Source organism: Heliconius melpomene, chromosome 13, assembly GCF_056956725.1.
Source record: "Heliconius melpomene rosina isolate 202511_hmr_F chromosome 13, ASM5695672v1, whole genome shotgun sequence".
Lineage (NCBI taxonomy): Eukaryota > Metazoa > Arthropoda > Insecta > Lepidoptera > Nymphalidae > Heliconius > Heliconius melpomene.
The window spans coordinates 5,334,380-5,357,847 of NC_140401.1; the positions used below are offsets into that span (position 1 = coordinate 5,334,380).

At 30.2% G+C, this 23,468-nt stretch overlaps 1 protein-coding gene across 1 annotated transcript; it reads right to left on the bottom strand.

Annotated features, from left to right (window-relative positions):
• Positions 1-6,861: 6,861 nt before the first annotated feature.
• Positions 6,862-18,064, bottom strand: lin-28 (protein lin-28 homolog). Its single transcript, XM_085196152.1, has 5 exons — positions 17,679-18,064; positions 10,464-10,594; positions 9,763-9,935; positions 9,323-9,443; positions 6,862-8,946 (listed from the first exon to the last, which is right to left on the bottom strand). Exons 1-5 carry the CDS (start codon positions 17,716-17,718, stop codon positions 8,863-8,865), a joined length of 549 nt encoding a protein of 182 aa, XP_085052278.1. The 5' UTR covers positions 17,719-18,064; the 3' UTR covers positions 6,862-8,862.
• Between the last annotated feature and the right edge of the window lie 5,404 nt (positions 18,065-23,468).

Here is a 23,468-nt window from a genome sequence, read left to right on the forward strand (position 1 = left end):
TTACGTACGTATGTATACATGTACATCTGTATGTACATCAAAACTAGCCAAAAATATATTAAAAAAGTAACACGTCATACTTGAGAAAATTAAATGTAATTTTTAATTCCTTACCAAAAGTTATTTTAGTATATGTACGATGGCCTCCATCATTACTTTTGAACAAGCTGTAAGAGTTAATCATAGAGTCTATGAAGATAGGCTTACACATTATTCCCGAAATTAAAAATAAACAAAATATTACTTTTGAATTTGAAAATTGTTTATTGTATTTTCCTATTTTCACGCCAATATATTGTAAAATATTTTGTGAAATTAATATGGAGTGGAATGATAATATATATGATATATGATTTCATTACATAAAGTAGTTATGGAGACAATTTTTAAAATCCTCCATACGAATGGACAAACTTGTTATTAGTCAAATGTTTGCCGGTTGTACCAGGCAATTCCTAAAGGATACCTACTCTGTGACAGAAAAAGATCTGGCCGTCCACGTAACGTTCGTCAGAAAAAGCCCATCAAAGCAGTAAGGAAAAGAATGTGAAGAATTGTCCAAAAGCTAGAACCATGTCGCCTATTTTAAAAGAAGCCTTAGGACTTACAGTCTCCGAGAGAGGCACTGGTCATTTCTTAACTGATAATTTGATAAATAATAAGGTGGTAACATCAAAACAACTACTTGAGCGGTGTGGAAAGTGAAGTTACAGAAAAATATTGTTTACAGATTAGAAAATTTTTACAATTGAACAATATCATCACAAAGAAAATGACTGTATTTTTACTGAAATCTGACTGCAATAGATAGTAATAAAAACTGTAATAGATATACCAAGTATTTATACCAAGAAAAGAAAATTTAGAAAAATTAATGTTAGAAAATAATAGACTTTTATTCTTTAAATGTATTTAAAACAAGTTAAATGACAAGATACGTGGCGTCTAAAAGGAGTCCAACCAACCATAAAATTGTACATTTTAGAATAAGAACAAGCCGTATAAAATAAGTGTTGAAAATGCAACCGTACCTTTCATACTTCAACTCCATTAAAAGCATCCTTAATGTGTAAATATAAAGAATATAACTATTACATGAGGAACAACTTTTAATATAAAAAGGTACAAAGAATTAAATACATTCAAAAAATTACTATATCATTAAAAACTTATTTTGTATCTTTTTATTTATATTAATATTCAACCCAGCATTTTTATGATAGGATTTTTGCGTCCACAGATGATGTTTGTACATATTTTGGTCTTATATAATATTTAGCTTCTCAAAACTATTTAAAAAGAAATATGTAAATTCTTCTGCCATTTAACACAACACTTCATTTATAGGGTAACGAAGATGCTTCCTTATAATAGTGTTGGATTCAATCTTTCACTGGGGCGTTAACACGTACAGCGCATCGTTAATTCTTTTACCGGCAGCTATACACTTCTCTCCCTACATTTCTTTACTACTACCTCTATGAAAAAAACGTCCCAAAAACATGGTTTCTTTGATGTTGGGACGTATTATTGCAGGAAGTTGAATATCTCCACTTAACTCTCAATATCTGTGTAGAAATTGGAACACTAAAACATCTTTCAGGGTGTGATACCTCTACCTACCAAATGTAGCAAATATTTTTCTAAATATAAAAAGAAAAGAATTATTTAAAACTACTTTTCAGAATGATTATCTTGAGCATATTGTAAATATAAATGTCTGACTATATGTACAAGAAATTTGAAATCATATATTACCATCAAAAATAAATAATTTATAGAGGAACACGTAGTCCAGATTTATGGGCAGCCTTTCAAATAACTTTTTGGAAGACGAGTATTGCAGCTTTCTGCTATTGATTTCTGCAAGCTCAATTTCAAATATCTTTAAAGTAAAAAGCGGAACCTTTATAAGATTACTTCGGCGTTGAAATCTGCCCCTCAACACGCAATGCCTCCAGAATTCGGCAGAAAGTGGGGAACGGAATGTCTTAACACTAGGTTCCCTCTGCCTACCCTGCTGTTTGCGGGATACAGCGTGAAGCTGATTATTATTATAAGATTACTTTGTTATGTATGTGTCCATCTATCAAGACCATTTTTCCAAAACCGCTTAAAGATGTCAAGCTAAAATTTACATAAAATAATTTGATATTAGATTTTTGGTAAAAATATTTAATATTACGTAGACGTTGGTCTTGGAAAATATTAGGAATGTTTAAATATTAGGCTTATAATTTCGATTCCTGCTTTTTTACACCAAAAAAAAAATATTCAAAAAGCTATTAATGCCAAAGTTAGCGAACTAACATTATTATTGTTTTAACGCGATCCTACCATTCGATACCTCGAAACTCTTATATTCTTGATATAACTTATTTACGTTGTTAGCATAGTTAAATCGTGCTACATTTAAATTTTTATACTTATTCTAAAAAGTATGTCGATTTGTTAAGAATGGAATAACACTTTAAAAATATTCAACCTCAAATGATAAATCTATGGAATTATCTTTGGGTAATGGAGTACAAATCTCCCCATAGAGATGCTGACAACAAAAATAAGGTTCAAATCGTACTTTTTTTTTAAGTATATAATGGGTAACTAGGAGAAAAAACTAAATGTAATTAAAATATCTCTTAAATTTTAAATTATTTTTCAATCACGTATACGAAGCACACAATTTATAGCAAATATTTTTTGTAGAAATATATGACACTGACACTCTCCGCTCAACATCTTTCATCATTTTAATTATGTTACCTCGACTGCTTATCGCTATTTAGCACATGAGAAGACTAAGAAGAAGCTAAGTACGTATATAATATCTTTTAGAATAAATTTGTTAGTAACTTTCCACGCTTGATTATATAAAAATATAATACGGGTAAAAATACTATTTTATCTATTTTTGCGACATGCATATTAACTGTTTTCTTTAATAACTACTAATTTTAATAATTATTATATATCTATTTATATTCAAACTAGCGGACGCGGAAGCTCTGCCTGCATACTTGCACCCTTAGGTGTGAATTTTAATAAACCATGAAACACGTGTTTAATGAAATATTTTTAAGAGTCTCAATTTCAAATTTTATAAAAATCAGTGGTGATTTAAAGATTTTTCCATACAAACTTTCAACCCATTATTTACACCCCTAGGGGATGAATTAAAATAAACGACGAAACATGTATTCAATTAAATATTTTTAAGAGTCTAAATTTTAAATTTTATAAAAATCGGTGGCGATTTAAAGATTTTTTCATACAAACTTTCAACCCCTATTTCACCCCTTTAGAGTAAAAATTTTTCAAAATCCCTTCTTAGTGGATGTTCAGATTACGAAAATAAACATCTGTCCAAATTTCTGATTAGGAGTTGTGGTATATTTTTATGACTACCCATACCTACAAATAAAGGTAACCAACTTTAAAGTCTATAGAAGAATTAGTCAAGTCCATAGAAGTATTTCATAATTTTTTATAGTTGGACATTATCAAAAAAAAACACTTAGCCTACTAAGGGACGATAATATAAAATTATTCGCTATTTTTATGGACAATGTTGTGTCAGTTAATATATACAAATCAGCAAAATAAGAATTTTGAATACCTACTGTATTCAAAAACCTTATTTTTTAACAATACCTTAAAAACTGAAACATTTAAGAAGTTAAGGTTACTGAATTATATTTATTCGCGGCGTTAGACTCCGCCGGTCACCTCGTGATCGTGTTCAGTATATGGTGAAATAATTGATTTACCACTAGTTCTAAGTGTAGATAAGTGAAAACAAATGTAAATCGTTATATGTCTTTAGAATAAAATCTTTTTTATGTAAGTTTAAATAGATGATTGGGAATTCATTTTTTTTTTACAAATATGTAAAAAGTGTTATTACTTTTCATCATAATTATTTCCTTTATTTTCATAAAGGCGTTAGCAAAGAGCTTTAGCCAGCGCGAGCTCGTTTTGCCCGATGCATTGACTCATTAAATGTATGAAATAAGGTCTTTTCTTACACGTGCCCGCTTTCTTTTAACCTAAATCGCACTCAGAACTTCTTGTTTAGTGGTTTATGCCTTTGAAGTTAAATTAACTTAATACGTTTTAAGATAGACTTAATGAATACAGATTTTACATTAATAATATAAGTGATTTATCGTATTTTATATAGACTTTTTCAAAATATCTAATTGCATATCTTTTTGTCTGAGAGAGTAAATCCGCGGAAATTTTGTTAATCTTAAAAACATATAACTTATTAAAATATTTTCATATTTGTAAAAGAATAATATAGTTATTATTTCAATATCATCCGCTGTACATAAATAATTAAAATTTGTAGGAACTTGTAAAAACAGCTAAAAATTCATTACGACTATTCGAAGAAGATTTTCAAAGATATCTCAGAAATATGTCGTATTATACAAAAATGTAGCCAGATGCGCGGAACATCCATGCGAACATAATTGCAGGCCATATCAGTCTAGAAAACCAAAAAGAAAATATCTCAACACGAATTCCGTACGATGTGCAATTTAAAATGTCAGCATTAGTTCTTAGATGAATTTTCAAATACATGTAATTACTATGAAAACATTATATGATCAATGGCAGTACATACACTACTTATTATATTCTCCATGCTTCTCTAACATTCACTATTTTCCTCCTCAGTGATATTTCATACCCCTGAAGTGAAAAAGTTTTTTATATTCCTATAACGATACTATCATTCAATCTAAAATGAATGCCATTTGTACGTCGTTCCTATTGAACTACGACGATGCTGTGAATGATTACTGAATGAATTAACATTTGAATGCATTTGTTTTGCTTGAAGTATGTATGTATAAGATAAATAATGCTTCTAAGGACTAAAAAGCGCTGTCGTAAACTACCTACATCTGGGTCTGACAAGTGACTTACCATAAGAGCATTAATGCCAATATTATTGTCCAAATTTATATTTTTTAGAAATCATCCACCGTCTACATACACATTGCATGTCGATTTACAAGTATTTAAGATATATCTGCACCAGTCGGATTATTAAGACGTAATCTGAAGCAAGTTATTAGTTTACAAGCAATTCTGTATTATATTAAACATCGGGAAGTATGGTTTAGCCTCGCTCTATTCTCTATTACATAAACTGCTACATACATAGATCTATTACGCTACAACGCTACAAAACGTAATTCAATCAGAAATTTAAATCAAAATAATAGCATTATTGGCTGATAGGTCTGTTAAGAGGAATAGTCTACGCTGCTGATGCGATGGTATCTCAAATTGTTCAAGCCGACTATGGCCACTTTCCTTCCTGACAGATATATCTTAAGTGGGCTTGTTTTTTTTTACCTTTAAGTTAAATTTTCTATTCATATAATTATTTATTAACCGAAACCTAAAAACATTAATCGATATGCTAAGACTCTAAACGGCGCTGAAAAGGAGGTTTTGCAACGCTGTTAACGAGAACTTATTGAGGAATGATATCGATGCATCCGGTAAGAGGGTTAATGTGATCCTAAGGTAAGGGAAAGCACACGAGCACGTGCACAGTCTCGTTATCCACCTTGTAACAGAGCTCGATACCGAATCTGATGTCCAGAAAATGAAACGTCAAATGATTTGCACTAAAGATTGGTGGGCGCGTGAGTGATGCCCGGTCGGTCGGAGCGCGGCGCGGCACACACTAGGGCGGGCGGACACGGCAGCGTTACGTCAGCGAGGGGCGCGGGGCGGCGGGGGAAGCGGGGACGGCGGGTGGTGGACGGCGGGGGCGCCCCGGACGGAGCCCCGCACTGCTGCATCCTCGGGCGCCCGTCTTCTCCCAGCTTCCCTAAAAACGTGACATCTCTTGCCGTCGGCCGCCTCCGCGCTCCCCAAGGACTGTGACGAATGACGATCTCCTCACAGTTATATGAATCTATAATATGCTCAAATATGATCAAAACTTAAGCTAATAAATCTACAAACTATGTGTAACCTGAACATTTTATATTTTATTTTAGGTTACACATATTTTGTACATACTTCTATACCAGTACTCATAATTCTATACCACACTTTTAGTTGTATTATATCCTAATTAAAAAAATATTTGCGCGCCGTTGTGATTAGCCACTCTAGCCTTCTTCAGGCTATTTTTTAATTAAATGAGTGCTTCTCTTCACTGATTTTTGTCTGTTTTTTTTTTTGCAAATAAAATCTTTTATTTTTAATTAAAATCTGCACCCATATAATATATATATTATCGATACATTTTTGTTATTTCAGAGGTAGCTTATTTACCATTTTTTCACTAGAGACCTGGTTAACTGGAGTTGATAAACTATTGAAACGATATTTTTATAGCATTTGAGGAATTGTTTTTTTTTCCAGTAAAAAAATTGTTGAAATTTTGAAATAAATAATAGCCAGTAACGGCAAAGCCTAAAAAATATAATGGTTGACGGAGAGTTATCAAATTCAACTCTTGTAACTTTGATATGGTTATTTGTGTGGCATATAGTCGTGGGATATCGTGCGGGATGATTAGACTCATAATTTTGGTTCTCTTACTGAAAGATTTCTCATAACTTGGTCTAATTGATAACAGTAGACATCCGTTGTGGTCGAGAGACAAATTCCATAAAGCTGTAGTAGATAATACTTGAGCCATACTGAAAAATAGTGACTATCAACTTCTTTCGGTGGCCGTCTGATTGAGAAATAGATCTTCACGTAGAGTTCAATAACTACATCACTAAAAAAATCATGTAGTTACCAAATAAGTGACGATAATTTCAACATTATAATTTACAATACATTATAAATACATAACGAAGTTGAAATAAAAATACCACCTTACATTTTATACTTTATTTTTCTTTGAAAAATAAAAAAAAGAAAACAAAAATTAAACTCTAAACATAAGAAATACAAAACTTTTAATTATTTACCATTCGATGACAGAATGAAAATAATATTCAGAAATTGTATAATATTATAATATTAACTTATCAATAAACTATAAATTTTGTTAAATTATGAGGTAGATGATTTCAAATAGTCTTTAAAATCTTATAAATAACTACATTAATGTCTACGTTCTAAAATTAAGAAACCCGTATTTGTAATACCTAAGTTCAAATATTTTTTTTAAATATTGCTTTAGATTTAAAACACCAAAATATGTCTGACTTTCTTTCAGTTTCACTATTTTCCTTTTGCACCGAGTAAAATCGAGTTAAAGATATGTAAATTAGTAAACATTGATGATAATAAAAATCCCATGTACGGTCTAATTACATTTCTTTGTACTTGTACATGTGTGTGGCGCAACTGTCCTACTTAAATCTTATTTATTTCATTTTCTTACTTCCTGTGCATTAGCGCTGGCAACGATAAGCTTGAAAGCTGCGATAGTGACATGACATGTACAGTGTATTTATGATCATGTAATTTATATGTTATTTAATATAATTTTGTTGTTTTAGAATACACATATTGTATCGTATTTTATTTTGAATTCATACATTTTGTCCTATTTCATATATTACAGTAACTATTATATAACTACCACATTAGGTTCTAACTTTGCTAAACATTTTTATGTAACGGTTCTATATAAATGGTACACTATTGACAATTAATTGCAGAAAATCAAAAATTAATATTTGTGTACTTACTAATATTTTATCATTATTATTCTTATTATTATAAAATGAGGTAGTACTGTTACTTTTAGGAAGATATTTTTTTCTTAGATATATTGATATATAAATTATGTATTTTGTCGTGTGTTTTAAGAAAATAAAAAAATATCAAGTACAATGCACTAAAATTCTTGCAATTTTGCCATAAAATAAAATATAGTTTTAACACTTTACTTATCTTAATCTAAAGATATTAAAAATCGATGGGCTTACACTATTTTCATAACTGGCAAATATAAAATCTACATAAAATGCGGTGATAAAAATATGACTCACAACTTTTGATCATGCTCCTTTAAGTACTAATTTTTATTTACGACAAAGAAATATTTTTTTCGAAACATTTTGTCAAATAATTAATATAAGCAAAGCTGTTTAATTGACATAATTGTTTAAAATCTAAAATAATAAATTTATTGCATTAGCATTTTCCACTTTGGCACATAGAGTTGCACTCTACTGACTCTACTTTTTAACTCTCCCATGATAATTGTTAATTTACCTCATACACATTTCAGGTAAGATTTCATATTGATACAATTTTGTATTGAGGTATTTGTAATTACATATAAAATGTATTCTTGTTTTGTTCATAACAGACTACCCAGCTGGTCCTCTAAATGCGACTAATATTGCGCAGAAACCTTAAAAAAACAAGTTTACTACGTGTTTTAGCTTGTACCGGAATTTTTTTTTTTTGATATTACAGTTGTATCAAAGAGCCATATAAAGTTACACTTCGTTTACATGATAAATTTAAAACATACTCTAACTTAAAATAAGTTTAAACTAAATATAACTTAAGTCCACTGTAATAGAATATAGCAACAAAATTAATAATAATTAATCATACAAACACACACAACTTTGGGTATAAAATATTATTTATGTAATAATATAGATATCGAACACTCGAACACATAAAATTTGTACTACGTTACATTTGCAAACTTAAATTATAAAATCTAAGAGTAAAATATTTTTGTACTTCATGGTTTACATACTGATCAGTCTTGTATTTAGACGTGCACAAAGTTTGGTCTTTGTAAAAACGAGGTAGATTATTTAAAATTAATTAATTACATATAATTAAAGGTTGTCACCGTGTTAGAAAGTAAAAATTGCAAATATAAACGAAGAATGTTACAGGTTAGTGTTGTGGGGGGCTGCCTTGAATACTTCCCTGTGAACTGTTAGAATTCTTGGACTGTGAATCATCCTTTTTCTTCTCCACCTACAATTTTTTAAAAATATGTTAAGAATATTAAATAAGATTATTAACAGTTTTCACTGTTGTTTTTTTTTTTTTAATAATATTATGACTTTAATTAAGACGATCAAAAAACTTTATACTTCGTTACTAAAGATAAACGGTTTAAGCAGTTGGGTATATGAATAACCAAAAAAAGCCTTAGAACTAAATCTCTATATAAAGAAAAACTAAACATTAATTTATTAATATTTTTTACCACTCAGAACGCAATGCGTCAAAAAAATCGGCGCAATGTTGGGGATAAAGTGTTTTTACACTAGGTTCCCTCTGCCAACCTTGCTGGGTGCGGGATATAGTTTGAAAGCATTTTTTTTTAATTTAAATATTAATTTAATACCTTTATTGGGCAGTCAGCAATCAGATGGTCCTCACTTTTGCAATTGTGGCATCTCTTTGGTTGTGGGCCCATGCCGCACTTGGCAGCTATATGGTTGGCAAACTCACCGCAATTGTAACAACTAAAAATTATGCAATCCATATAATTGATATCTAACCGTATAACCTATTCTATAGATAACGACAACTATTATGAATAGAGTATATTTATAATCATTTGCCAATATTTCATAAGACTATTTAAAATTAATGCAAAAAAGAAAATACTTTTCATAGTAAACGATATGAGCGTAATAAATAGTATATACATAAATTAATAAATGAAAAATCTTTTTTTTTTTTTACTATTTAAGGCTGCTTAACTTTTTACTGTAGTTAAGTAATACAAAATTCTATATTATTCTAAATATTTGTAAAATCCGTATTAAATACGTATTTTACCGTATCTTCCTGAAACGTTTTTTGGACAAAGGACGTCGATGTGAGCCCTGGCAGTCTACGGAAGAAGGCCCAGAAACACGTGTTGCTTCCAACCCCTTGTCCGATTCTTTGCACTCAAACTCTACCATTTCTTCGTCACCCAATGATCTAAATCCAGGCATCTGTATGACACTCTGAAATAAAGTAATACAATACTTAAATAACTTCGACTGTGGAACCTACTAAAAAATAATTGGTAATTTAAATATAGTTTACAAGATGCAATATTGGATGTTTGTCATCAGCTTCTAGAATCATTGGTTTGTTGTTAACAATTATTAAAGCTACTACGGTATAATATATTATAGTAAATAACACCAACAGTGTTACAGAGGGCCGAAGTACAAATTTGGTGGCACATATGTATAAAAAAAACATCCGGAGTTGATAAGGGGAACAAACAAACAAGCCCGATATCAGTTCACTCGCTAGATACGTAGAATGTTTTCTCAATGGTTATATTTATATAAAATCATAGAATTTTTTCAATACTGCAATGAAATGTGATATTATGAAGTTCAAATTTATAAATTTATCCGATTAATAAAAATTTTATGAAATAATCATTTATGTATATACAATACATTATTATAATTATTTTCTCAGTTAGTTTTTACTAATTATTCTATAAGTTTTCAAGGCTTAAATATAAATAGTTCAACCTGGTGAACGAAGACATCTTGGCCACCATCATCGGGGGTGACAAATCCCCAACCTTTGGCCACATTAAACCACTTGCAGCGACCTCGCCGTGTCACGCCTATCACGCCGCTTCCACTCGCGCTCCCCGCACCTAAAAAAAAATTTTATGAGATTTACAGGTAAATCTATTACAATAGGCAATAACAGAACATAACTTTTTTTTTTTTATTTTAAACAGCACTTTTGAATTATTTTATTTCAAACTCTAATATATTACAAACACCTGAAAAGAAATATATCCAAAAAGCATTCTCTTAATTACCTAAACAGTACTATTTACTAGTAACGTTTGTACTAAATATCGTAATAATGTAATAACTGATAAGCAATTAGTAAAGTAGGGCAACACATGCATATATAATGGGGCATAACGATTGCATTTTCCATGTTTATCGCGGGCTTATCTACTTTATTTTGTAAAACATTAATTAATTAAAGCCACCTGAAGGAACTTGGAGAAAGTTGTAATTGAATTTTAAAACAGTACATCGGACTAGTCGTCCCCTCCTTAAAAGCACACATATTTAGATATTTCACCGTTTGGAAATCTATTAGCAATAAATAAGGGCCCACGATCATTTACAGGACTAAGAAAGGGTATACTATTCCCCTTATCGGCTCCTTAACAAAAAATAACGTGGGAACCGAATGGAAGAATGAACTCTTCTTTTTATGCGTTGATATCACTATGCTTGTTAAGGTTGAAGACCTCATTTTTAAAGGATTACAGATACGCATTTTTAAATAAATACTATATGAACTTTATGATGAATTATTGAATGTCTAAAAATAAAATTGTTGTTCTGTGAATTTTAAAACCAAATGACTAATATAACTATTTCCGGAAGTAAATTTTTACCAAATGAATTCTGCTAAAAATATATGACAAATATCAACGATTATACCTACATAATTACATATATGACTAATATTTTAGTAACTACAATATAATATGAAAAAGTTGTATTAAATTTTAGATACATAATCATAAAAAAAAACTTAGGACATTCGATGATCGAAATATGTATACTATTATTTAAAGGCTTAATTAATAATTTCTAAAAAAATCCGAAAAAAATATCAAAAAAACCGGAATGAGGTGAAAAGTGTATCAAAACATTTAAAATTTAGTTTTATTAAAATTTATATAATAATCGATATAATCGAGCTTACAAATACATTTGTCTATTCGCTAATTGTACCGCGTGTACCGCGTGTACGGAAGATGGTAGGGTAAGCTATATTATTTCGGGCTGTAGCGGCGGTAGGTAAAAGCGGCAACACACGTGGCTGTGACGACGGCGACGGGGACTTGAGGAATGCGCGGTATTTAGGTTGCGTTTCTGGTACCTCTTCATTCATTGCCGTCACTGCACCTTGCCTTAGCCTCACCTCACCTCGCCCCCCAATGTCTTGTCGAGAATCAAACGCACACCAACAGATAGTCAATATTTATTATTCCCTATACTGTGTTAATGAGAAAGTTTAAATGTTTTATTCATTTGGCTATTTCGTCATATTATTTTTTGTATGTTTATTTTAAATTGCTTTTTTTATTACTACAAACGATTATAATTTAATATGTTGGAGTACTTGTGCTAGATAATAAAATACACACGCGCTGTATTTACTATGAGCTTTGCATTGAAGAATATATTTTATAGTTAATATAGACATAAAAATTTAGTATGAACATTTGAGTTTTACAGCTGCCTTCCGATATTAACTTTCTTTCATTCGTTACTTATTCTCAGATGAGCTTTTTATATTGTATAATTATTAAATGTTAGCGATATACCGTTTTCTATAAATTAAATATATTGCCTTTTTAGATTCAGATTTTTTGTATGTTATAGTAGGTATTATTTATAAACAAAGTTTTACCTGAAGACTATAAATAATAAATATTTAAGTCGATTTTATACTTTGAAATTGTTGAAGGGAAAATTATATTAAATAAGTTTTTCAGTGTTGATCCCTCCTACTTTTATTAAAATGGTAATTGTAATTTAATATTTTTTTTAATTATCTATGTAAAAATGTGTAAGATTGTGTTACTAAAAAAAATCATTAAAGAGAGAGATGAGATGTATGTACATACAAAGCACACTTACTCGCTACTCTCGTATTAACGTAATAGACTCAAAGGAGTAATATTTGTTCAAAACATTCCGAAATAAAGAGAAGTGGTATGTTCATACAAAAGGGATTGACATGCTTCCTCTAATAATTATGTTGGTCTCTATTTAAGTGTATAATAAAAGCTATGAGTACATTCATCCCTTTATAATAGTTAAGCATAGTTCTGTATAATATAAAAGTTTTAGAAATAGAAAACAGTAGAGACGTTGGAATTTATCCATGCAATATATTAACATATAGATATATAATGTATGTTCATCGTGAAAATACGTGAACTATATTGATAATTAATATGTTTATTTATTATTTTTATGTTTCCAACGAACTAATATAAAATACCCCAGCATTGTATTTGATTACAAAACTTTACGTAAAAAAACATTAAAGTGTTTGATTCCTTTTGTTACAACAGAACAATTTCGGACATATATATTTTTTACTTTCTTATATATTTTTTACGAAAGCAGAGAGATTAGCTTTAACAAAACAAAATAGTAAAGTATTTTTATCCCCCTCATTGTGAATATAGGACAAGTGCAGGCGGCGGTAGCGGCGCGCCGGCGCACTATGGGACGCTTTCTATAAAAGCGTGCCAAAAATGGTCGAAACAAAAGTCGTAATTTCAAAGTTCTGTTGATTGTTCTTTATACTAGAATCTTTTCAACACAACAAGATTTTTATTTTTGATAGCAGTTTAAAGTATCCAAAATGACCTTCAAACAATACACTTCGATATTTCCCTATTTTCCATACTGCATATAGCGATATTTAAGCGTTAGTTTCTTAATAAATTTCTATAGTAACTATATTTATGTTATACATTTTTATAAAGCTCATTGTTTTTTTTTTAAGAAAATATAATTAGTGTATAATAAAAACCTATATTTAAAAAGATATCTTAAAATTTTTAGAACTGTTATAATTTAACATTTTCATAATTTCAATTGGAGTTTTCATTGTTGCCGCTGGCTGCCGCTGCCGAGAAAACTATATGTATGTATACAAAAACTATTCAAGAATTAGGGGAAAGAATAAAATTTTGCGCATATTTGCGCCATTTTGATTTAGAGCAAAAAAACCAAAATGTAGTAAAATGTCAATTTTTGATATTTCATGAATACTGCTTTTATTTTAAATAATTGGCGTCCTATTTAGTTCTTTTTTGTTCTTTAAGTAGAAAAAAACTATCAGAATGTTTTTTTTAACATGGAAAATAATAATATGTCTATTTTTGAAAGAGCATATTTGTTTTGAAATATAACATTTATTGTGGTCATTCCAACTACGAACATGACAAAATTATAATTTTTTATGTGAATAATCAATATTATGTGAATACAAAATAAAATATTTAATTAATTTGATATGGTTTTGCACAAAACACTTTTCTGGACAAGTATAAAAAGACCAATTATAACTAGTTGCTTTCATTAGAGTAACCGGACTTTTCCGCATTGTTTCTAATACTGTTAACTTATTAAAAGATATACATATATTTTGTGCAACATGAGTGAATTCGTTTGAGGTAGACGTAACTTATGCACTTTTATAATTGAGGGGAGAAATACTTCTGAAATAGAAAACTTTTAAAAGGAGAACTTCAATTTATTGTCATCAGACGTACAAACTATAATGAACAACATTAAAAAATTTTTTTTATATAATTCTTCACACTATGTCATCAGGACCTGCCGTAAATGTCGAAAAATTAATACATAAGTGTATATTGATCGAATTGCCCAATTGTATGTTAACAAATGTAACAAGTATTACATGCCTCCTTCGGTGCATAAAATTCTTATACATGGAGCTCAAATTATACAGTACTATGCGATTCTTCCTATTGGGCAACTTTCTGAAGACGCTCAGGAAGCAAGAAATAAGGATTACAAAAGTATCTAACGAACTGTTTGACGAAGCTAAAGAACTGCAAATCACAGAATAAATTCCTTATTTACGTCACTATTTTTATAAAAAATATTTTTATATTACATATGATACATCAGTTTTTTGTTTAACAGCCTAGATTCAGTATACTTAAGTTACTTTTAATGATTTAAAAATAATAATAATTTTTAAACATCTTAATATGCTCTTATTTATGGAAATTTCTAACTTTGATATTTTTTTATTAAATAACTCATGACTTTTATTAATATCTATTTTATGTCATTGATAGCAAATATATTCAAGTATATATATGCAAAATTTCAACACTTTGCGATGAAAACTGAATGAGTTACGGATTTTTGACACGAAGCGGGTCATTCCGTCCCACTGTGCGGCGCATCCGAGCCGTGTATCTGCTGTGTTTACTCAGTGCGGTGCGCGCGAGTCGACGCCCGACCGACCCCCCGCGCGCCCCCCACCGCCCCACTCCGCCCGCCCGCATCTACGCCCTACCACTAAAACATACACTTAGGAATTTCAAACTTCATATGCCTGCTTAACTTTTGATTGCATTCCATTAGACAGTGCCCTCAAATATTTGGAGATAAAATATTTACTAGTTTCATTTTCAGACTTCTTAATGCCAACATATCACATTCTGTCAAGTCGTTTTTTTATTTATAATATTACACTTTATTTTCAATTCGTACGTTCGAAATAAGCTTCTCAAAAATATTCTTCAAGTCATATTATTGTTCTAAGATTTTTAATTCAGCCGTATAGAAAAATACTATGCATTTCTTTAAATAAAAATAACTTTAGAAAGATATGTGAAAAATTCGTGCAATATCTACGAAACACGGGGAAGATGTCTTGATTCTTGACATTCTTGTCTTATTGTTAGTTCCTAAAGAGATTACCTTAAACTGCTTCGAGTGCGAGTTAATTTAAGCTACTTTATTTTAAAATAGAGAAAGGGATCCACATATTTTACTGCTATTTAGGCGCTACTATGACTTGAATTTATTACTTCAGTAAAACCATAGAAGTAATGTATAGTTTTGTATTTTTTAATGAACACTGATTTGGCATCATTTCTGAGTCATTGATGACAAATAATTCCATAAACTATTATAATTATACGCATAAGTAATCGAAACTTACAAATTCGTTAAACAGTCCGGCGATAATGATAAAGTTAATGATGAAATCTTTTTAAAATTATAAAAAATTGACAATAGAATAAAAAAATGTCAAAAATATATTTTCTGCTACTTCTAATGATTTTTGAAATTGATTTGAATGATTTTTTGTATAACTGAATAGGGTACAAATACCCAATTCAATTATATAAAAAATATGTGTACGTATATCAAAATATAAGTAAACAAGATCTAACAGCTATTTATTATATTATACCTACTTTATGCGAATTGTTAGATTCCCTGTAATTGCTATAAACAATTAAAACACTAAGCCAGCCTAATTTAATATTTATTTCCGGTTGAAATATTTGGCTATAATTACGCGTTAGGGCGGCGCGGATCAAATAAAGTATTACGCATAAGTATTTTAAATAACTATAAAGTATAAACGAAAACGAGTCGTAGCGGTCTCGATTGACATGCATTGAATAAGAATTTATTTAAATAGAAATGCACATAGTTTAGTATTCCGTTATTTTATGGTTCCCATTTATTTGTATGTTTATACATAATTTAAAATATTACATTATTGGAAATTCCCGAGAGAAATTCTTTTAGTGCTCGTTGTTATTTAGCCGTAACATCGTTTACATACCAAAACTCTTAGTCTAAGTAAGTATTTCTTAAGAATACTGCGCCATTCACTGCTTTTTTGCTGTTATCAATCGCAGGTATGGAATTTAAACATGAATCATTGTCAAGTGGCGCTTGCGTTCGGGAACTCTAGCTAAGAGTGAAAGAGACAGCTAAATGTACCACCATTCAGACTTAATTGACTGGTTACGGGTTCGGACCCTGCCGTAGGGACGTAGCGTTATTTAACATCGACTTTCTAAAAATTCCGATTAGGTATTTCTTCTACCACTCTGTGAATAACAATTTCTTTTGGAAATAACGCGCTCGCGGCTTACATGTATTTACTAGGTTTGTGACCAAAGTGTTACGATAGTTCATTGAAATTCAATGATACCCGTACTCCATGACGCAATAGGGGACTTCCAAACCTTGAATATTGCATCAACAAACTCGAATCGACGTAAACATATCGACACGCCGCTCTTCCCTATGCGTTTGGTATGTCAACGACAAAAACACGTAGTTGAGGAATGGTGGGGTATAGAGATTACAGTCCTTCGAAAATGCAGTCGGTCTAAAACGCTCACCAGCTTCTGTAACTCTCACAAATTAAAAGAAAACGTTTTAGACATAACTTTAATATAAACTCTATAACTAAAAGGATAAAGTTCGAAATGATGAATATTTCTCTAAAGCATGCGCTACGCCCGCGAGTAACTTAAATGGAATCGTATGGTTTGTACGACTATAGTAAACAATTTACGGCATGATGCGTAACTTGCCTAGTAAAGAGATTTAAGTTTCAGATTTAAGTTGCTTTTTCGAAATGGTAGATACTTCACTTATTTTAGCATAGGTTAGTCACTGTTGAAAAAAAACGCAAAGTAATTTAAATACCCCAAATACTCAAGAGTGTGTTAACATATCAGTTTTCTATCAATTTTAAATCAAATTTATTTGATATTGAAAATTTTGAAAGAGTTCGAAAGATAAACATCATTCAAAATATGTATTAATTACCACGCACTTATAATTAGACAAATGTTGTTGTTGACGAACGTGAATCGAAGTAAACATGGCACGCATATGTGCGACATCAATGAACAAGGCTATTAACCTCAATTCGTATAATTTCAATGATGTTGTAAACAATTTCTATGATTGGCTTCCCAGGCCCTGCGAGTCACACATCCGCTCGATAAGGCCAAAAGTTCCAATCTATGAAATGAATTATACGTCTACAAATCTTGTAAACACGTGCTCAGTTAGATAACAAATAAATTAAAAAAAATATATAAAAACAAAAAATAAAATAACAAATTTTAAAAGTATTATAAACAAAATAAAAGTGTGTATACTTACTCGAAGACGGAACTGCATTTCCGCCTTCCCTCCCGTTCATGTTAACTAAAATATCTCAACTTGCACCACTGTTATCACCTCTATCACCTCTGCGTAACATCCATCCTCCGCGTAACGTAAAGGCACTTTTAGCTGCAGTTCATTGGACTTTTATAGTTTTTTACAGATACAAATTTAAGTTATCAAGTATCAAAATTGACTGAATGCACGAGGGAGGACGCGCGTGCGCGCGTAGCGGCCAGCAGCGCGTACGCAGGTCGACTGCATCGAAAACGAGTGGCAGTGGTGAGGAGTCGACGACGCACGGTGATGTGGTCCGTCCCTTCCCGGATATAGTCAAATAAGTAGTTTTTAAAATAGAGAAGCTAACGGAACGTGCGCGCCGCCCGAAAGCGCCGGCTGCTTTACCCCAATACGAAATGTGTCACTTGTTGACGAGGTGTACACTGTAGGGCCTAAGTGTAGAGAACGCACTACCATTAAGAAAGGGAACGAGCCACCATTCATATAATAACAAATGCCGCCTCTGTCATTACTTTTTCTTATGCAAACTATTTCTTGTATCTTATTTTATTTAAAAACAATTAGTTTAATAATTGTAGAATTTTTATTCATTAAAATTTAAATATTATTTATATTATTCATCATATATATAGATACACTTTTCATTTTTGAGATCGTTTCCTATATTTATAAATTAAGCTCTCACTTCCTGCCAAATTTCATAATGTAGATCCTCCCAAAGTATTTATTATACGGCATAATTCACACAAAATGATACACAAATGCCCGTATCTTTAGATTATATTGACTTACAAGCTACATTTTTTCTGTGTTCCAGGTGCTATAGACTTGAAGAAACTTTTATATGAATTTCAGTTCGATACCTTCACACAATATCCATAATAATAATAGAACAATCTTGACAGACATACAGACGGAAAACAAGTGATCGTATAAGGATTCCGTGTTTTCCTTTTGAGGTACTCTACCCTAAAGATAGAGAAAAGCATTAAATGAAAATTTATATTTATTTGATTTTTATAACAATATATATATATATATATATATATATATATATATATATATATATATATATATATATATATATATATATATTTATAATAAATCAAAACACTATAAGAAAAAGTAGTTGAAGATTTTTAGTTATCGCTAATTTTATTCAATTGATGTGTGAAATTTAAAAACGAGAGCTTTTCTCTTCAAATGGTCAAGGAAGTCCCCTTCGCTAACTTGTCAAACGGTGACGAACTTGCCTGTTGGCCCATTGTCATCCATCTAATCCTTGAATGGTTGTACACCAAAATTGTCCGACAATAGAATGTACACTAGAAAGACAAGTTTCGAAAATAATAAAACCCGACTGATTGTCACATTTACTTTCTCTTTACTTTTCACCCCTGTAAACGTTGCTGCTAGTTACCTATATTATTTTTTAATATGCATATTGTGAATTAAATTAGATCCAGATTATTTTATTCAATTTTACATAACTTCCCCTTCGACTTACTATTTTATTTTCTATGGTGGAATTCATTTAAAGCTAATTGTATAAATTATTTTCCAAATCCAAATCCTTGTCTAATTACCTACTGAAATACTATTGAAAATCTAATATGCAAACATCAATGATGGTTACAAATAAGTCCTACTTGATTCCATTTTTGAATGGAAATAAAAAATAATAGAGTTTAGATTAGTTTTTAAATTTTCGAAATGACGAAAGCTTAATTATAAATGAAATAGTAGACAGAGTAAAGTAAATAGTAGATAGAGTTAAAAAGTTTTTTTTTAGAAAAAAAGTAAAAAAACAATTGAATTGAATTTATTATTAGAAGTAACCTATATTAAGTTTTTATACTATATTTTTTATAAAATTATTTTAACAAAGCAACATTTAAGATCTAGAGCTTTTGATGATAAAGCTAACTGCTTATATACGAACCTACATATAATAAAAAGTTACGGAGATTATTCGGGACGTATTTAGTTATTACTTAATATTAGATCTACTTATTGATTACACTTAACAATTTACGCATAAAAAACGTGACTCATTTCACAATACTTAGAACTACGCTGCCAGTATTGACTCATAGTGACCTTTTGATAAATTTATAACGCTGAATCAAAAATACTACACTACCACTATATCTATTTAAAATAATAAAAAAATATTAAAATATTATTTCCTATATATATTTAGATACGTATATATATTAAATATGTAGTCAAGTGACATCTATCACCATTTAACAGAACGATTTACATTATGCACGTAGCTTATTTTCATAAAAGCTCTTTCTTCGCTTTATAGATGACAGCACCGTCACCGTTAGCAGTGCCATCTTTGAATAAAACGAAAAACTTTTTATAGTAAAAGCTTATCATTATGAAACAAGAGAACCCTCAATTCTAATAAGATAGGGCGGCACCCCAAAGAGTAAAATGGGTGGTACCTATTTTAACAAATAAGTAGGTAGTTTGTTTAAAATATATTCGTCTATAGTATACATACACATACTTATTCACTTCGAAAGTAAATATATTTTGTTAAATAATATATGTTTTTATAATTGATATAAAACTCTTGCTGTTCTCTCTATAAAAAGCATTATGCCTTAAATATATATGAAACATAAAGAACGATATCTGTTGATATTAAAAAACGAAGATTTAAAGAAGAAGCCTCGGGACTATACTTAAATTTATAAGAAATAAATATAATATCCTGGTAGAGGCGGTTCTGCAAGATGAACATTTCCTGTTAATGTAAGAAAATTGAAAGTTTACAGCATTTGATATAAAACCCTGGCGGCGCGTCTAATATACAAGAGATATTTATGTATATAACACCTTAAGTTAGTCAACACCTTGATAAAGCCATGGAAAAGTCTTGCTACATATGTAAAAACTTGTTGGTAGGATATAGAGTTCTCTTAGAGAGTGTAACCACTCTCTAAGAGATATTAGATAGATAGATATTCATTTTATACGAGAAGTAAATTATTTTTGACTATTAAGAATATAGAGAAACATAACAACCAACAAACCCATAGAGTTTGTGAAAGAAGCCTCGTCAAATAACACACAGAAAATTTCTCTCTTTCTTTCTCTATTTTTGATTCAACTTCTGATTGGACTCTTATAGTGGACACCAAGGAACTGATTAGGAAAAGGTTTATAGTGAATTTTATATAGATATTTTTTATTTGTAGGAACGAAAGGTATGATAGCTAAAACTATTTATACTATCCTAAAAGATCTTTTAGTATTAGATATTTAATAGATCTAAGACCTGTCATTAATTCATTTGTAGAACGCAGTTCAAAGGCAGCTCTTATAGATTCATTCAAATATGGATCAATTTTGATAGAAAGAGGATCCTTGATTGGCACAGAAGAAGGACAGTGCAAAGGGCATCTTAAACCCTTAGACCCTAACCTAACAAGCCGCTCATTTTCCACCACTTAACACGAAATGCATTCAGAATTCGACGGAAAATGAGGAACAGGAATGGCCTATTGTGGACGAAGTATCTTAACACTAGATTCCCAAGTTCTGAGTATCCCGCCACGTGACAGAATAGAAAAAAATAGATATACTATTATAAGGGCCAGTCATGGTACGGGGGCGTAAAGTGTGACAGTAAACGCGACAGGTTGTGGGTTCAATTCCCATTCGAAGAAATGAAATATTGAATATTTTGTTTATGTGTTAACACTATGTTCCTTCTGCCTACACTGCTAAGGATGGACAGCATCGTGTAACCGCTGGTCTTTGGTTGTTAACTAGATGGCTTAATAATAATACTTCTAAATATTTCTATTATTTGGTATTTTTGAATATTTTCAATAATTAAATTTATTAAATCAACTTTAAGATATTTGTTGTGCCTTATACGTAGTAAAATTAGCGAAAATCATTTATTTTTTGATTATAATGTGATAATCAAAGATTTATTTTTTGGTATATAGAGAAATTTTTATATTATTTTATATTTTATTTAATAAATTAAAAATATGAAAATGTAGTATAAAAATTAAGTAAGCATTTTAACATACTTTAAAAAAAAATGATTTACTTGAAAAAAAAATTACATTCACCACCTACCTGCTCATAACTATTATTTCCCTAATATATAAATATATAAGAAATGTTTTTGTCTATTTATATAAAATCAAGAAAAATAACATACTTACTACAATCTCAGCCATTAATACGTTAATCGTTATATAACATTAATCGTTTTATGTTATGTTTTGAAGTACACATATTAATTAATGTTAAGTATTTATATTAATGCATATTGGTTCCTTATTTCAAAAGACAAACAAACAGTGGAGTTACTAAATCTTATATTTTATTTTGCTAGTAAGAAATAGAAAATTACGTCTAAATATTTATCTTTTCTCAACTTTAAAAATACATAAGAAACATTTAAATATATATTTTTTTAAAACTTACAGGTTTTGTTGTAAGTTACATCACCGTTGACAGTTCCACCATTTGGTATGTGGAGTGGTGAAGACTTTCTCGATTCTGGGTCAAGTGTAACTTGTGATGTATTCCATGCTACAGCCGCTGCAGCTGCTGCCGCTGCGGCCGCGCACACACTGCACTCTATAACAATTGAAATTAGAGTTTTTAATAAAATACGTTTCTTCTTTTAAATACTGATATATGTATATGTATGACTGTAAAAGCGGCTGGTTGTGGGTTCAATCCCCACTCGAGGAAATGAAATATTTAATTCATTTCTTCGCTCCGGTGTTGAGGCAAAGCGCAGTGTTGAGTTCCACCACTCAACACGAAATGCCTCCAGAATTCAGCGGAAAGTGGGGAGTGAAGTGTCTTAACACTAGGCTTCCTGTAACCAGCTACAGCGTGAAGCTGAAATAAGAATGTAAATCTAAATTAAACTAATTATTTAATGAAAAAATGACATCACACCACACCTTGTAAGTAATAATTGCACATTTTTAGAAATTTATCAATTTTGTAATAATATTTAAATATTATTACAATATTATGTATAAATTCACTAATAAAAAAAATTAAAAGATTAGTAAAGCTTTATATCTGAATAAATCAAATAATCACTGTGTACATTTACTAAATAATACAGCATGGAATTTTCAGTACAATAAATTGTAAATTTTAATGTCTAATTTCAACTCCACTTACTTACTAAAATATTATTCTAAAATATTTTTTTTTACAGTTATATCAACTAATTCTGAAACAAAGTGGTTTATATCAATATGAAATTGAAAGTACAAATACTACATTAAAATGTACAGCGCTTGGACTTTGGACTGTTTGTTATGATTGTGAGTTCAAATTCATCTTAGGGGATGCGTACATTTATTAAATATTTTTGTTTTCAAATCCAGTTAGAAACAACATAGCGCTGGCTTCACCACTCGGATAATAACCTCTAAATGGAGATTGTAGAGAATAATAAGAAAATAACTACCGTATTTTAAAATAAGACATTTACAGTTTAACTACTTATATTAATATATGGGCCAATACTGATCAAAGGAACCGGTCTTAAATTGAGCGGATGGTGATTTTATTAGGAGGCCAATTAAAATCTTAAGATGACTATTTTTAATATCATTCTTTAAAATTATAGACAAAAATCTTGAAAAAAAAAACAAATTAAATGGTAAAAATATTTTTGTTTCGTTTTTCTTTTTTTTTGCGTTCGTCATTAATAATAATCACGTTTTCAATGATTAGATTTGGCAGCTAGTACCTATA

What these genes read in the sequence shown, in the direction of transcription:
- lin-28 (XM_085196152.1), bottom strand. Translation starts at nt 17,718, where the DNA reads ATGAACGGGAGGGAAGGCGGAAATGCAGTTCCGTCTTCGA. An exon ending in AAGATGTCTTCGTTCACCAG is followed by an intron (nt 9,936 to 10,463) that starts GTTGAACTATTT and finishes ACTTTATTTCAG; the next exon opens with AGTGTCATACAGATGCCTGG. An exon ending in TTGCTGACTGCCCAATAAAG is followed by an intron (nt 8,947 to 9,322) that starts GTATTAAATTAA and finishes AAAAAATTGTAG; the next exon opens with GTGGAGAAGAAAAAGGATGA.